Source organism: Sceloporus occidentalis, unplaced genomic scaffold (assembly GCF_023333645.1).
Source record: "Sceloporus occidentalis isolate IW3139 unplaced genomic scaffold, rSceOcc1.0.p SCAF_28, whole genome shotgun sequence".
Classification (NCBI taxonomy): Eukaryota; Metazoa; Chordata; class Lepidosauria; order Squamata; family Phrynosomatidae; genus Sceloporus; species Sceloporus occidentalis.
In genome coordinates this window covers 6,565,380-6,581,430 of record NW_028317008.1, presented here as the reverse complement: position 1 = coordinate 6,581,430, position 16,051 = coordinate 6,565,380, and the positions used below count along the sequence as shown (strand labels likewise).

At 37.6% G+C, this 16,051-nt stretch overlaps 1 protein-coding gene across 1 annotated transcript in view; it reads right to left on the bottom strand.

Annotated features, from left to right (window-relative positions):
- The window catches only part of LOC149299755 (cilia- and flagella-associated protein 54-like), a 128,537-nt gene that overhangs the window by 96,149 nt on the left and 16,337 nt on the right, over nucleotides 1-16,051 (bottom strand). Inside the window, exons 12-20 of the mRNA XM_089486038.1 lie at nucleotides 15,684-15,849; nucleotides 14,009-14,091; nucleotides 12,435-12,572; nucleotides 11,776-11,926; nucleotides 7,060-7,133; nucleotides 5,615-5,743; nucleotides 5,186-5,339; nucleotides 3,910-4,028; nucleotides 1,163-1,339 (exon numbers count right to left, since the gene is read on the bottom strand). Coding sequence (XP_089342164.1) covers nucleotides 1,163-1,339; nucleotides 3,910-4,028; nucleotides 5,186-5,339; nucleotides 5,615-5,743; nucleotides 7,060-7,133; nucleotides 11,776-11,926; nucleotides 12,435-12,572; nucleotides 14,009-14,091; nucleotides 15,684-15,849 — 1,191 coding nt within the window. The remainder of the gene's footprint in view (nucleotides 1-1,162; nucleotides 1,340-3,909; nucleotides 4,029-5,185; nucleotides 5,340-5,614; nucleotides 5,744-7,059; nucleotides 7,134-11,775; nucleotides 11,927-12,434; nucleotides 12,573-14,008; nucleotides 14,092-15,683; nucleotides 15,850-16,051) is intronic.

The window sequence follows — 16,051 nt, the reverse complement described above, 5'->3', positions numbered from 1 at the left end:
TTTTATTTTTTTTTAGAAAAAAACACTTGGAATTGAGCTCGTCTTTTATTCAGACCTCAGATCTGCGCCACCCATCTTACAAATTAGCTCTTCCGCCAATCCACTGAATCAGCCCTTCTGCCACCTATTACAGCCCCCAGGCACATTATATGCACACTTGCTTGAACTCAAAGACTTGCCAGACTCTGAACTGCAAACCAAGGGCATACCTTGACGCAGGTCATGTGAGTACCGTAGTGCTAACGTGAATCCATTGCCTAAAAATAAGTCTCTCTGACTGTGCCCCTAGCACTCTCCCCAAGTCTTGTCTGTGTCCCTGTACTCTCCCCCAAACATTAAGTCCTTGATCTTGTCTTAGATACATATGCTTATCCCATGTAGGTTAAAATTACGTGGAACAGGCTCCTAGCAGAAGTCACTTGAAGTCCACAAACCACCTGAAATTTTTACTTTTATTTAATGTACTTTTGGGTATGTTTAATGTAACAAAGATTTACTTTGGGTGGAAGATATGTGGAACAGAACCCCAGCAGAAGTAGCTTGAGATCAACTGAATCCCTGAGATTTTTTACTTTTACTCATCTTTGCACTTCTATTATAAGTTGGTATTTTGTTTGAGAGTTATTAATAAGTTTAGTTTTAGAGTGACCCGATGTAGATTTTTTTCAGTATAGATATCTCTGGCATTGCTATCGTTATCTATTGGATTGTTTTAGTTTTGCTGCATATTTTGCACAAACTAAAAATCAGGTTCATATGAATCTGAATGCGCAAGTCTAATCTGTTTTATGTCTTCATTTCCAAGAAGTTCCAGAAAACATTTTATACCCTGTTTTAAACTGGTCACTGTCACCGCTTTGAGCATAACTAAATGAATTTATTAAAACTGCGTACAGATTGATATTTTTTTGTAGTGTAATTGATTTGAACAGATATTTATAGATCAACTTTACCTGATCAATTCTCTGTCGTGAATTTTTGGTCCCTTCTCCTCGGCCACCTTACAAGGTAAGATACTCACTAAAGAGGGGGTTGGCAGGAGAGTTGCAGTTCTCCCTGCCTGATATAACTGATATGTCTGGCTGGACCCCCATGGGAGATTAACACGATATAGCATTAACTGGTTTTCTCAGAACATTTATTATGATATTGAAATCAGTACCTTAACATCTGTGGGAAATGGAGCTGGTTTAAACACCATTGAGTTTGCTGTTCTGGAAACCAAAATGGGTGGGGGAGGTACATTTTTCTTGCCGTTCTTTAATGTTTCTGGCTTCATGCAAGATAAGTGCATTGTGTTTTCTTCCGCTTCGTATTTTTGAATCAGTTTCTCTGAATCCTACAATAAAACGAAAAAACAAATGAAAGTGTCCACAGTCTCATTTATCTGCTCATACGGTGGGAATCGGTATACTGTTATTGCAGAAAAGCTTTAATGCATTTCTGATTCTGTTACTGAGAGTCTAGGAGGAGATTATTTTGTTCAGAGCTAAATATACAAAAAAGTTGGAAACAGTTGCATGATAAGATAAGTCTTTTTAAATAGATAAAGAATAGGCAGTAGGAATATGCTAAACCCAGTGTACAGTTTAAAAAACTCATTTTTCTCTTTAATTTTCAAATGAATCATAATATCATATTGCAGGTTTGGATGACTCCAGCTGTAATGTACCTCTAAATACACAGGTAAACACGTAGAAATAAAACGACACATCATTCATGTAGTTCAAACATAGAGAATGCAGTGATATGGGGTCCTTTTCAATAAAAACCCATCAGCCGTGGTCATCTTAACATCTTGGTGACTCAATCCACCACTTAGCAGCTCTAGCCTTATTAAGTCTTTAGAAAGCTGCCAGTCACACAGAAACAGTCACTTAATTTAAGTTTAAATGAAATGGCTTTCGGATATCATCAGCAGATTGCATGTCAACATGGGCAGGTCTGTTCACTAAAGACCAGGTTGTCAGTTAAGCTAAAGCAATTACAACTTGAAACTGCTCAACGGCAATATTCTAATGTCGCAGGCGAAACAACAACTCGTGTGTTCACAAAAACACAAGCTACAGGTGAATCTGGTGGCCTCCTTTCAAGTCTTGATATTGTCAAGTTGACCATAAGGTCTGTCGGTCATTCAAGCTGGTGGTCAGTCATATGAATCTCTCAGTGGGATCATCATTAGAATATGTCAGTCAAGACTGCACTTGAGTAGGCTGGGTCTATCAGTTCTATTGAGCTTAATGGAGTTCTTGGTCAGCCTTCCTGTCGAGTGAAGTTGATAACATCAAGTTGGAGGCGTTTTTTTCTGCTTGATTCCAGTTGAATTTCAACATGTTTTTATACTTAACTGTACTCAAGGTGGCGGTCACGTTGTCTTTAGCGAATAGACAGGCTGCTCAAATTCAGCCAACCTAGTAGAGTTCACCTGAGCGTCTGACCTCTAACGAAATGCTAAGCTTTGGGAATAGACCCCAGAGAATATGGAATTTGCCAAACTGCATAATTCAGTCAGTTCAGGTGCAACCACAAAAGCAGGCTTTACATAGCGATCTCTCTTATAATAAAAAAAAGTTTTTGCGGATTACTCCACATTCCGGAGAAACACAAAAGAAACTGTGCTTGTTAAACATCATCTTATCTGTTCTTTTTTTTATGTTTCATTTAAAATAACAGCAAATATTATGATCCAGAGCCGGTAACAATATATTAAAAAAACTGCTCAAGTGAAATGCTCCATTACTTGGAGCTGCAGATTAGCCTTTAATGTTTATTAAAAGTGATCTGAACTGGATGCATTACCGATACTTTGTACTAATTTAGTAAGCAAGGAGAATAAGTTGCAAACGGAGAGCTATCATTATTACAGGCTATTATCCCTCTGTTATTTCCTGCAAAATAGTAAATACAGATCCAAGCTACGGAGTCAGTGAATAGCGAGATGCCATCCAGTGCTTGATTTAAAGCCTTCCCATGCATCAGCAGCTGAGCCTGATGGCGTTAGACTCAGGGGGTACCCGGTGAAAAATTGCTCTGCAGAGTTGGTTGGACTACGGATACTTCAGAAGGAATAACTTATATTTGGGTGCATTGGCATGCCTATGCTCTTTTAACTCTTTTCATGCACCTTAAATGTACTTCTCCTTTATTTTCTCACATCTCTCTCTGTCTGTTTATGCAGTTTTGTACCTTTCTTCACAAGCAGTAGTGTAATAATCATTAACCACAAACCAAAACGCCTTAGTTTTGTATAATGTGTGCCAGAACTGGCCACCTACATAACTGCCCCTTCTGCCCCAATCATTCTTTTGTAAACTAGATGCATTCACCGGGGTATAATGGTGCAAACTACTTTCTGCATCTCTTTATGAGACGTTAGCAATGCACTAGCAGAAAATAAGGGGGCTGAAAGACTCATTCTGTAGGGGTCCATCATAATGATTGCTAGGAGTCACATAATGGACAGCTGTGCAGTCAACCCCTCATCATTTGGCCTGAATATGAGGTTTTTTTCTCTCCCCTACCATGATGCTTTTACATAAAAGCTGCCTTAATGGCCAATATATTTATTTACATGCACTACAAAGGATTTTGTACTCTAGTGTTAGGATAAATGACTAATATTGAATCCATCAAACTCATACAGCATTATTCTTCGGGAGAAAAAATTGCTGACTGCATCTGATTTCCCCGGGAACATGCTGGAATATTTACTGCAAACCATCAGTTACCATTAGCAATTGATTATAGAAATATATATATATACATATATACACGCATATAATATACTGCACATATTTATTTGCTGCAGAAATAGTTGATTTGATTACTATTACTGAAAAAAAAAAAAGTTTATTTATTTTACAGTGACTGATTGCAACTGCGTAAAAGAAATATCTATATGCATCTTACCTCCAGGAGTTTGTTAGGTGACACTCCACCAAGTCCACTCTTAAACAGCACTGACTTTTGCATTAAAAAGATGGCTTTGGATATTTGGTTCTTGTTTATTTTATCAATTATTTCTGATTCTGCAATACATAAAATGGTCAGTACTTTTTTGTGCAATTTTTAGTCAATGCCCTTTTTGAAATGAAAAAGTAGAAGGTACTCAAAATAGCATTTTTGTTCCATTTTATATATACTCAGTTTATCATTCTTGGACAAAAATATTACCATGTTTATGCTAACTTGTATATTAGTGAATATACATGTTGTTTTAAAAGCGTTAGCATGAAGAGCATGTGACCTCAGTAAACTTGACCACTCGACTTGCGAACAGACTAGTGAATAGACCTGATTAATATCATTACAGATTTTAGTATGGTGTGGGTGGAATCTTGTGTTTGATCACTCAATATATTATACGTCACCTGTCCTGAAAGGAAATGATGCCGTGCTGTGAGCAGAACTTTTCGAGGATTTTAATTGTTCAGATCCACCTGAAAAATGTACAATATTCATAAAACTTTCATCTTCATCAATGTACATTTTTATGAAGAAACGTACTTTAGTTTTCGATACTGTAAAATCTGTGCCGTAGACATAAAGGTTTTGTGTCACAGTAGGTATGAAAAACGGTTAGTACTGATTGGCATAATATCCAGAATTGGCCACTGAGTGTGCTGTTGAAATTAAATCAGCGGCACGATTATCTCACATTCCTGACCAACAAACATAGCATTGCTACGATATTGCTCATATTTGCTTAACTGGAAAAAAATCACGTGGACTCTATACACAACACAAATAAACCATCATTAGCCCTCATCAAGCACAAACATCATTGTATATCCCATTCAACCACTAAAAACGTACTGTGTTTTCCCATATTTCTCATATGGCAGACTCGGGGCTTTCCATAACAAAATGTGGGACTTCAGCCCCCTTAACCAAACTAACAATGTCTCTGCCAGGAACCGGGGCAGCATAGACTGCAAAGCCACAAGTCTGAATTGCAACTGGGCACCCATATAGTGACAGCACTGCAAATGGAACATTTAGTCAAATGTCGGTCCCAAAACGTATCCTTGACTCTCTAGAGGTTGATCTTGAAATATGTATCCCTTACCTTAGTCTCATAAACTATCTATATGTTGCATTACTTTGCTTTATGGACGGCCACTGTGTGTGTTGAAGCATATCACTTGTTTTGTGTTATGAGTTATATAACATTCTAATCGCATACCTTGCAATAGATTGAGGAGCTTGACAGACACGCGGTGTTGAGTCACGATTAGCTCGAGCTGTAAATCTATCATCACCGCGGTATTTGCAAATGATTTGGAAGGGATATCTTGGACATCCGATGTATCCCTTGGAAGTGGCCTCTTCACACCCAGCTGATTGCAAACGCAGATAGTCAGGGAAGGGATTAGTATTAATTCATGTTGTTTTTTTCCATTTTAATTAGATTATAATCCTAACAAACAATGCTTCAAAGATTTAAAGGAGAATATAAATCATTGAATATGCAATAAGCAGGAAATCTGAATAATATATGCTGGCTTGTGGCACCGAGCTGAAGATGTATGAGAATGGTTGTTTACACAATATGCGAGGTAAATAGCAGTAAAAGAAATTCAGGAAACATAGCATTTAAATGCCAGAGTTTTACCGTTGTGCAGTGCTGGTCAATCACAGATGATTCATCTGACATAATGACTCGTGAGCGAGCCAGTGACATCCCATTGATTGCTTTCTCTAGTGTTTCATATGCAAACACAAGTTGTGTAACTGGATTTTTCTGTGATAGAAAAGAAAATTTAAATTACATGATATGCACGGGACATAAAATGAGAACTGTCACAATCACTGGGCTCAGCATAATTACTTGCATTCCTTAAAACTCTATAGATTGTACTCAGGGGGACGCTAAGACGCTCGCTTATCAAGCCCCCTAGAGACCAGTTGAGGTAGATAATAAAATCTCCTTTCACGGCCCACTTAAATTCGGAAGCACAAGCCTGTGATATGCCTCAGCTGCTATACCCAGACCAGAAGGGAACAGCTCCACTCTCACAGAAAAAAGGTAAGCAAGATTTGGGGACAAAACGGGTGTTGGTGGGTAAATGGCAGGGGCTGGGGAAATATAGCAGGGGCTATATCACTCTCATAAGAGGGGACATGGCAGGGGCTGGGGGGAATAACAGAGGTTGTCTGGTACAATACAATATGGGCATGGCAGGGGCTGGGGGAATATAGCAGGGGCTATATCACTGTCATAAGAGGGGGCATGGCAGGGACTGGTGGCAATATAGCAGGGGCTATATCACTGTCATAAAAGGGGACATGGCGGGGACTGGTGGGGACATGGCAGGGGCAGATTTGGCAGGGTTGCTAGGGACAATACAGGGGCTGGGGGGCAAGGCAGGGGCTGGAGGGAAAAATACAGAGGTTAATATAAGGTGAATCTGGTGGAAGAGAGATACAATGAAAACACATTAATTGAGTTGCAAGGCCCTGGCTGTTGCTAGTATTGCGTGGGCTATAGGTTTGAGAAACTCAGCAAAAGGGGAAACCTCTCTCTTCAGAACTTCTAGTATAACGTAATCATTTACTATAGTTTGTGCTTTCTGTTTACTGTCACTGTAATTGTTTTGGAGATATTTTGTTTTAAATGTTCAGATTCCATGGTATACACAAACGGGTTTCTAATATGTATATATATTGATTTAGAAATTTGGAAGCAGCGATACAAAAAATCTCTTGCAAGACGTAACCTGTACTCTTCAAAATCAATATCACATTAAAGGTTTGCAGTATCGGTTTAACACCAGTTGTACATTCTGGCCTAGACCAGCTAGGCCTGGGGTGGCAGGACTGGGAAGCAGCAGCCCCTATGCTGCCCAAACCTGGAGCAGTCAGACTTCCCATCTGACCTAATTAAACTATGAGCATTGGGATATAAAGTTATCTACCAGTGCCCAGCAGTAAGGATCGTGTACATGGAATGGATGGTTGTAGGCATGTTTAACATATGACACTAGATACTGATAGAATATAAAACTTTGTTTACCTAGTTTAGCAGGCATTTTCACTCCAATAAAATATTGCACTTACCTTTAAGTATATTACTTTACTAAAGCTCTCTGTGTGTAAACTCATATCATCATTCAGTTTTTCAAATGTTCTTTCTAAAAACAGAAAACAATACCTTTATGATATATGTGATATATAAGAGTAAATAACATAGCTGCCAATGTATTGATTTCTTTATATCGCGCAAATATGTGAACCACAGGAACATATTTCAAGACTGCAAGTGTATGGATGATGATATGCCTCTTGACTCCGTTCCTTAGGATATAGATGTTTATTTACTAACTCGGCAGCCATACCTATCATTCAGTTACTCTCTATACTGTTTATAGCTATAAATTTGGACAGACAGTAAGTAAGTGGCAGTAATGCCCATTTCTACATTTTCTTCTGGGCATCAGTGAACCAAATGGTGGTGGCTTCACTGATGGCCTTCTATTAGCTCCCTTGATCTACTCATCTACTTTCCAAGGAGCTGCTACTATATTCTTGGCCTACTACACACAATCAACGGGGGAAGGTAAATACATTAGGGCCAGCTCAGCCCTTCTTGCTGGAAAAGCTCACTGGGGTTGGCCTGTTGTGATGCATAAGTGTGTGTGAGCATGGATGTCTAAGTGGTGTGGGAGCAGGTACCCACAAGCTGTTGGCATGTTGTTTGATGAAGTTGGCACATAGTGATCATATGTTTTCCTTTAAATTTACACAAGCAAATTAAGCAGAGGTGTTTTACTTGTTTGAGTCATGCACTGAAATGATGGAGGTTTTATTTAGAATTAATCCTGGCTACTTCGTCTAGAGTTCAACAGACCACATTAACATGTAGCATGAAAATATCCACATTATTACATTTGCAAGTAAGAAAAATATTGGTATTTAATAAGGAAATAGCATGCAGATGTTAAAATGATGAGAGTTTGTCAAAGAAATCCATTTTATATCCTAGATTATACTCTAATCTCTTATGAAAATCTATGTGATTGAATCAATATTTGCTCTGAATGTAATGATTGTTGTGACTCCAGTAAGGAGATTAGGAAAGAGTACAAATATATTACTTAAATCAGACAAGCATTTATAACCCAATGCATTTAAATATAGAAGTAAAAAGTCTAATCAGAGTTGCATAAAGTTAAATAATCCTTATAAATCCTTTCTTTAGAAAAGTTATCCAGCCTCACTATCGCAAGGCACATCCAGAAACGCCATCCACAAAAGTAATAGGGTTTTGCTTCATTCCATCAAAAGAACACATAATATGTTATCTAGTTGAAAGACTTTACAATACCTCCAAAATCAGATTTTCCAAACATATATCTCAAAATGAACCTCCAATAGGAGAAAGTCTTGGTAACATCTACATAGGTCATGACTCCTACAAGCCTGTTATTTTGACTCTCAAGTTATAGATAGTGCCACCATGGTAAATTATTGCTTGTGGTCCCCAGTTATCCAAAAGGGTCCCATTTGAACATACAGGTGAGAGACCCATGCATATATATATAAATGTCATAATGTCACATCACCATTATGAATTCTAAATATATTAATGCATGTAGAGAATTCCATAATGTATGTATATTAAAATCCCTTGCTCCCTTGTTAAGACAGACACACTGTTAAAGGGCTCGTTAAAACCATCCCTACTCTCATTTAAGATACATGCAATGGGCTCTACTTTCCCTGCATGCAAAGCATTCCAAAAAGACATGGATGGATATTACGGAAAAGGATAAATAAATACTGTATCTAAAATGGATGGAAGTGGCACAAATCTGTTAAGTTTCATAAAAACACACACAAGGAACATTGCATGATTACTTAGCTTGGTACAAGCGCAAGACCTAATCAGAGAAATGTTAAGGCAAATTTCCACCCAGGAAGAAATAATATCAGAATTGTAAAGAATTTAAAGCACTCTATGGGGCTGCCTGAATGGAGCTTTATCACAAGTTATTTAGAGCGTAAAATGACTGGTCCTGCTGTTCGCATCCCCTCTCCGCACACATATCAGCTCTCACAGAGAAAAACAGGCAGGGCTGGAAACAATGCATGGCTGCCATCAGGGGTGTGAATGGACAGATAATGAACGCCTCTGCAAATGGCTTCCCAGCACTAAAGAAGTTCCAAGGAGGTAGAGACCTGGAAACGCAGAAAAATAATAGAAAACAACAGAACAAACTGAACATATCTCACACTTCGTTAATAGGATTTTACAAAGGTGTGGTACAAATAGAACTGTGATTATGGACTGAGCATTTACTGCTGAGTTTAACCCTTTAAACTCAGATGAGAAGATGTGGCCTATCATCTGGGTTTAATATTTAAAGCTGATGGTAAGTGTTTAGGGGAGTAGGGTTGAGTTCCCTATATACTGTATATCTCGGAGCTGTAGCATCCTCTCTGTCCCTGACAGCCATGAACTCAATGCAGGAGAGAGAGAGAGAGGAGAATCCCTGGCACAAACAGAGTAATTCCTCCTCTGCTTCCCTTTTGACCTGATTAAAGGCCCATGGTTTTCCTGAATTGAATCACTTAAAATCAAGGGTCTATAATCACGGCCCTCTACAATTAGAACGATATCACAAAAATGTTATTGAACTCCTTTGTCAAAAATCACATAAAGAGTTTATAAATAATACAAAAACCTTAAGTGGTACAACCTATTTCATTTTGATAATAATATCAAACACTGACTGCTGTGCCTATAAAAAATGGTGCCGAGATTGATATTGTCTATTGATGTTGCGTAACCTTTTTACAGGTAGACCTTGAAGGGAAGGGGTTCTTTTTCGTTCTTTGAGCACCCAACCACATCTGTGAGTGCATGAGCCACTGACAAAATATGGAGTATAAATGAGCCAATGGGGTTTATTCACTAAATGGAAAGTTTTAGGGCCATTGTGTTTCAGCTTTTGACTTTACTATTGATTACGAGCTTGAGATTTCTCTAAAGTCTCCCCATACATTGAACTATATGTTATACAGGGATAGCTCAACCCTTCACACTAAAGAAACTTTATAGTGTTGGCCCGTCAAAATAAATACTGAAGTGAGGGACACTGTCCTGTCACCTCTGCCTTAAGTGAATGCAACCCAAAGTAAACCCGACCTTCAAGAATAAAAAAGCAAGAAGTTATATAATACTTATTATTTATTAATTATTACAGCATAAAAATACAACTTGTTGAACTTGTATCAACTTTTTCTTTAAAGCTGCTGTTCATAAGGTGCTTGTAAAATATTCCAGCAAAGATCTGAGGTGCTCAATATAATGTGGCACAAAGGAAAAACATACATCCCTTTTCTTAATTTACTGAAAAAAATACTAAGGTAAATAAAGATACAAAATGAACAGACAAGGTAAGAAGAAGAGCACGGTGGGAAATATGCACAAAAATAGTTGATTGATAGGCCAGCGATGGCGAACCTATGGCACGCATGCCACAACGTGTGGCACGTGGCCAGGTTGCTGACTGTTAATTTTTTTAATCCGTCCCAAAATAAAGGGAGCGCGAGGTACGTTCATACTCATGCTCACTGCTCTCTTGTGAAGCGCGCCGGCTACTGATGCTGAGCAATGGCATATGATGTCATATGAAGCAGCGTGCACTGCGATGGAACACTGAAACAAAGGTCTGTAGGAACAGACTTTCTACTCCCCCCGCAGGAATTAAGAACGATAAGAGATGAGGAGAAGCGGAGAGACAGAGGGGTTTTTGCTAAAAGTGTTTGAAAGTATTATAAGAAAATCTATGAATGCTTAAATGTTATATTTCTTTTAAAAGAAATAAAGAGAAAATAAAGAGAAACCTTTAAACCAAAGGCGATATCAAGGCTCCAGACATATGCTTTCTTTTATCATGTTATTAGTACGCATTTTGTGATATGTTTCATGGTAGGTTTTTACTTTAGCTTCACATTGAGGTTGATGATGATCCACATTGAGCTCAGTTTGGAATCATCTTGTACTTTAAGATGACTTCAATATTTCTGGAACTGAAAATATCATTTTTCTCAGTAAAAAAAAAATGCTACGTACTGAATGGCATTTAACGTTTTCTGTAAAGCCAGACCAGAACAAAATCATCTAAAATCTATTTAAAACTTTTGTTTTAATAAAACACACATTAACCCTCAGTACACCAAGGGATGATGCCTAAAACATCTAAATTGGGAATTTGTTCTGTAAAATGTACATATGAATATATTAGTTTCATCTCTTTGATGTACATGTTTATATCTAACACAATCAATGGAACATATGATAAAGATTGGTCTAATGCCTATCCTCAAATACCATTAGTTTATTTATAGACATATTGTAGTTCAGAAGGCCATGAACTGACCAATATTTAGTAAAGATTCCCTGACATATAACATACCGTATATCAGATTCAACGTTGTTTAACATTTTGGGTCATCAGGATTACCCATACGACAAAAAAAGAAACCTCTGGTTACATCTTGAAACAAATAAGATTTGTTTTGTGTTCAGAAGTCCAGATTGTTCTTCACTTACATCTTGGGTATACAGATAACCTTGCTTGAAACCAACAGTTTTGAGACAATGACATATATGACACAAAACACCATATGTCATACAAGGGATCTGCCATCTTCACTTACCAACCTGGCTCGCTCACCAGCAGAAGTGAACCTGTTCTGTCCACAGATCCATGTTTTCTCGTGCATCCTCAGAGACATTAAGTTAAATAAGTAGAATGACGGCCTTACCTGACTTTGTTCCATATTTCAGCATTGATTCAGCTATGCCTTCGGCAATGCTTGACAATTTTAATGAAGCTTCTCCCATTATCACTGGATCTGTATCTATGATATTGCAGTACTGCATGACCTCGTAAAGGAGGCACAGGATATAAATCCACTAGAAAGAAATAAAACCGTAATTAAATGTGTTTATGACGCAATGCGTTACTCATTTAAAAGCTCAGTTTACTGCCATTTTCTGTTCATTAAGAACATGAGAACAGTCGAATACTTATTTTGTTTGTATAGGAACTCGGCATTATTTAGATCTTATTATCCACTGCTTTATTCTATATGCTCTTTGTTCATTAACACAAGTTAGATAGGTGGATAGATTGATGGCTAGATATAGATAGATAAGATAGATAGATAGATAGACAGATAGATAGATAGATAGATAGATATAGATCTATAGATAAAGCACTAGAGAATACATCTACAATGACAATGTTAAGCAGATTTAAACTGAAGCCCTGCAAGCTGTCTCAAGGCACAATGTTTTTTTAGCTGTTAAATTGTGAAGAATAATGGATTTCTAAACTATTTGTACCATCCCCATTCTTGTTTCTCCTTCTTTCCTGTAAATAAAATAACAGTATACATTCATGTAAACACAGGCAGCATACCTTCATACTTTGTTCACATTTAAGGATAAATTTGCCTCCATCAGCTGTGGCAGCAGTGATTCTCTGGACTCCGGTTTTGCATTTTTGCCACAGGAATAATATGACATCACTGACAATATCTCTGTCTGCTTGGACATCCTGAACATAAAACACAGAATAAGGATAGGATGGCACAGTAAGCAGTCCAAAATGATGGTATGAAATCGTAAAGTGTGATATAAACACCTTCTGGGAGAAGCACACTTATTTAGTTATCTCTGCCAGCAATTCATTGCACTTGGCCTGTGGAGGAAAGGTCCAAGATACAGGTCTATTATACTTCCTCTGTTCCTTTCCAAAGCTTTATCACTGACAGAGTCGCCTGCATCCCCTGGAAAGAAGATGCCTCTGCTTGCTTCCTCTAAGCAGCAATGGGTGCTAATTTTGGTATGGTTTGGCACTTTTTTCAGGGGTGGTCTGGCCTGGGGAGCAGTATTCCCATTGGGATAAGATTAACACACATTGACTTTTCTCAAGTATAGAGGTCTATTACATTAGAGCATAAGTGAATCTCAGAGACCTCAAAAAGTATTTTCAGGAGATATTTTTCTGTCTAGATACAGCAACTCGGATGAGAAGATAATTCTAGACTACATGTTACGCGTTACATCAAAAACACAAATGCACCAGTTTTTTTTAAAGACTAATGTGATCATTAGTGATAACAGACACTCTTGACTTCTTGGAGAAAGCAAAAGTTAACTTTAAATTGACTTTTGACTGTTGATTATTTCTCTTTCCTTAATTTCTCTCTGCCACTCTATTGTTGTTAAAGCTCCTCTTTCATTCTTAACTAACTCATTGCTCATTCATTTATCTAGGTACTGCAACTTCTTGAAGCTTTCTTGCTTAAATGAACCGTTTTCATTTATTCCTTCGGTTTTACAATACAGATTAATTTTAAAAGATATTCTTTTATGACTCTTGTCTATGAAATGTAATGCAGCAGCTCACAAGAAGTACTAGAAATTAAGTATTTTGGATATACGTTCGGATAAACCGATGCAAAAAGTGAACTGTTTCCAAAAAACAATAAAACTTATGTATCAGCTGAAAGTGAGGGTACAAAAGCATGAATTGGCTGAAGGTAAAAGTACCACTTAAGAACAAAAATAACTTTTGTTCTTTTGTATTTAGTATTTTACCTTTATTTTTATGCTAATGCATCAGAGAATGGAGATTGGTTAACCAAGATAACATATTCAATAATTAAAGAAGCCTGATAAGAGTGTGCTGTCACTAATTAGAAAGGGGATATTTAATATCACGGTGCTGAGTTTCAATCAGTCTTAACCATTATTTACGTAAAGCTGGCCATATCCACCTGGTATTGTTTGCACATTCACTAGCATGACGTTACTGTAAAATTCAGCTTTAGACGAAGATTTTACAGGCACCATTTAAAAAAAAAGTGTAGGAATAACACTTTTCAATGTTTGGTAGCACTGCTCCTGACTCAGTGTTGCTTACATAATACAAATCTTTCTGTCTGACCAACAATATCCATGCGTTTACAAAAACTTGGATTTTCATACCTGCAAAGAATTGCAAACACAGGAAAACAGCGTTTCTGCTACGGTTATGTGTTCGTCCAAAAGCCTGTCTCCCACTGATTCACCTGGCATAGAAACAGAAACAATGTGCCGGTCAAATAGGAGAAGTAAGAAATAAAGAAAATTCTTACGCCAAGATGCAGTGCCAGAGAAACAAAATGCATATTTTAACATTTGGGGTTTTCCCACTTAATGCAAAGAAACTTTAATCAGTTTGACTGAGAGTACATGCTATACTTTAATGAGGCATCCTCGCCTCCTCGCTCCTGACTTTTGCCGTAAAAGAGCTGATTGACTGTCTCAGGTGTAAAAGAATTTGATTTTTCAAATGGTTAAAAGTGCAAAGTTCAAAATGCAGTGGAAAATACGCTTTGATATATGAACTTTAAGATTTTCCAAAAGCCTTTCAAATTGGTATAAGAGATCATCTTGGAAAATAAAAAGAATCACAGGAATATATTAGGCAAAATATACCGCAAGCTAAAACCAGAAAATGTTTCAGTGTCTTCTTTTGTAAGAGTGCCATCTGGGGGAAATTCATTGCTACATATTTCTAACGCAAAAAAAACATGAAATAATGTTACGCTATGGTAAGTACAACCTGCAGCCCTGAGCAAAAGGGCTGCAACACATATCTCGTTACATGCTATGGCATTGGTTTTGTAATTGTATAGCTAATGGTAGTGGCTCTACTTAATATTTCTACACAGGCCCCATGAAATATAGAAGAATAGAACATGGCTCTTAGAAATACTATAGATTAGGAAGTCTGCTCTATGTCATGTATTTGTGATGTGTGTCTATTTCAATTGTGGGAAACGTTGTCTTAATACAAAAAAGTCATTCATTTCAACTGAAATTATTATTATTATTGTCACTATGAGTGTAAATCCCTGTATCAGTGCCATAGGGCAACAAATAGAATTCTAAACAATGATGGCTGGTTGGCTATTTTCCTATAACAAAATATACCAGGTTACCCAACTTAGGCCGTAACACAACACTACCCTGGCTTAGGCTCCCAATTTCCCAGCTCAAGCCCCATGCGCACAAAGACCTTAATCATGCTGAGGGACAGAAATAAAGCCCTAGCTGGTTACAGAAAAAGTGTCTTATATTTAAGGAACCTGGTTGTCTGTAAGATGAACGACTGTGTTACCCTCACGTGACCCAGGTGAAAATCTAGCTCTGGTTGGTGCATCTGCAAGTTGGCATTAAGTAACTTGCCATGAATGCTCCAGGTTATTGAACATGGAGGTAAGAGACCCTACTAGACAACATATGACAATATGGAGATACTGCTATACATTTGTCACATCTTCTTAAGTCAACCTTCACTGTGAAAACGCTCATGGTTGGTACTGCAGAATAACGCTCCATCATATGCTCTGGACATCAGACGGACAGTGTGTCATGCGTCATTTAAGCTCCAGACAGTAAAGAATAGGATGAACTAATCGGAATCTTCATAATAGCCATCCTTAAAAAGAATGTTAGCATGGACCGGCAGCAGCTTACACTACAGAGCTTTTAAAGGTGATAGGTAGTAAAAATGACAAGCTACATGGGAATCAGTCAACTTGAAACATAGCATTACTCTGTTTATTTTACTTATATACAGAATAGCTCATAATGTATAGGTGAAAAAGAAACCTACTTTTAAGTCCAACAATACCCAAAGAGCTGGATATTTCCTCCAATCTCAGATCCCTTTCATGTATATAGATGCCGTGTTTATGCCTTTTTGCTGATAACAACGGTTCCGCTGCTATGAGAATTTTAAGATCCAGTTCTTCTTTCTTGCATTTTGAGCTATCTTGGGCCTAAAACAGAAAATACAAAAAAACATTACTTTAACATCTCCGACAGGAGCTCTTGGAGCTATTGGACAAATTTATATGTTCAGAGGTACTGATCCACATAGACACCACATTAATAATTATGAAAAGGTACTGTCATTTTATCCTTTCCTCAAACAGGTTTAATAACATAATAACAACTCAGAAGCTTTTAGCCCATCGGTGT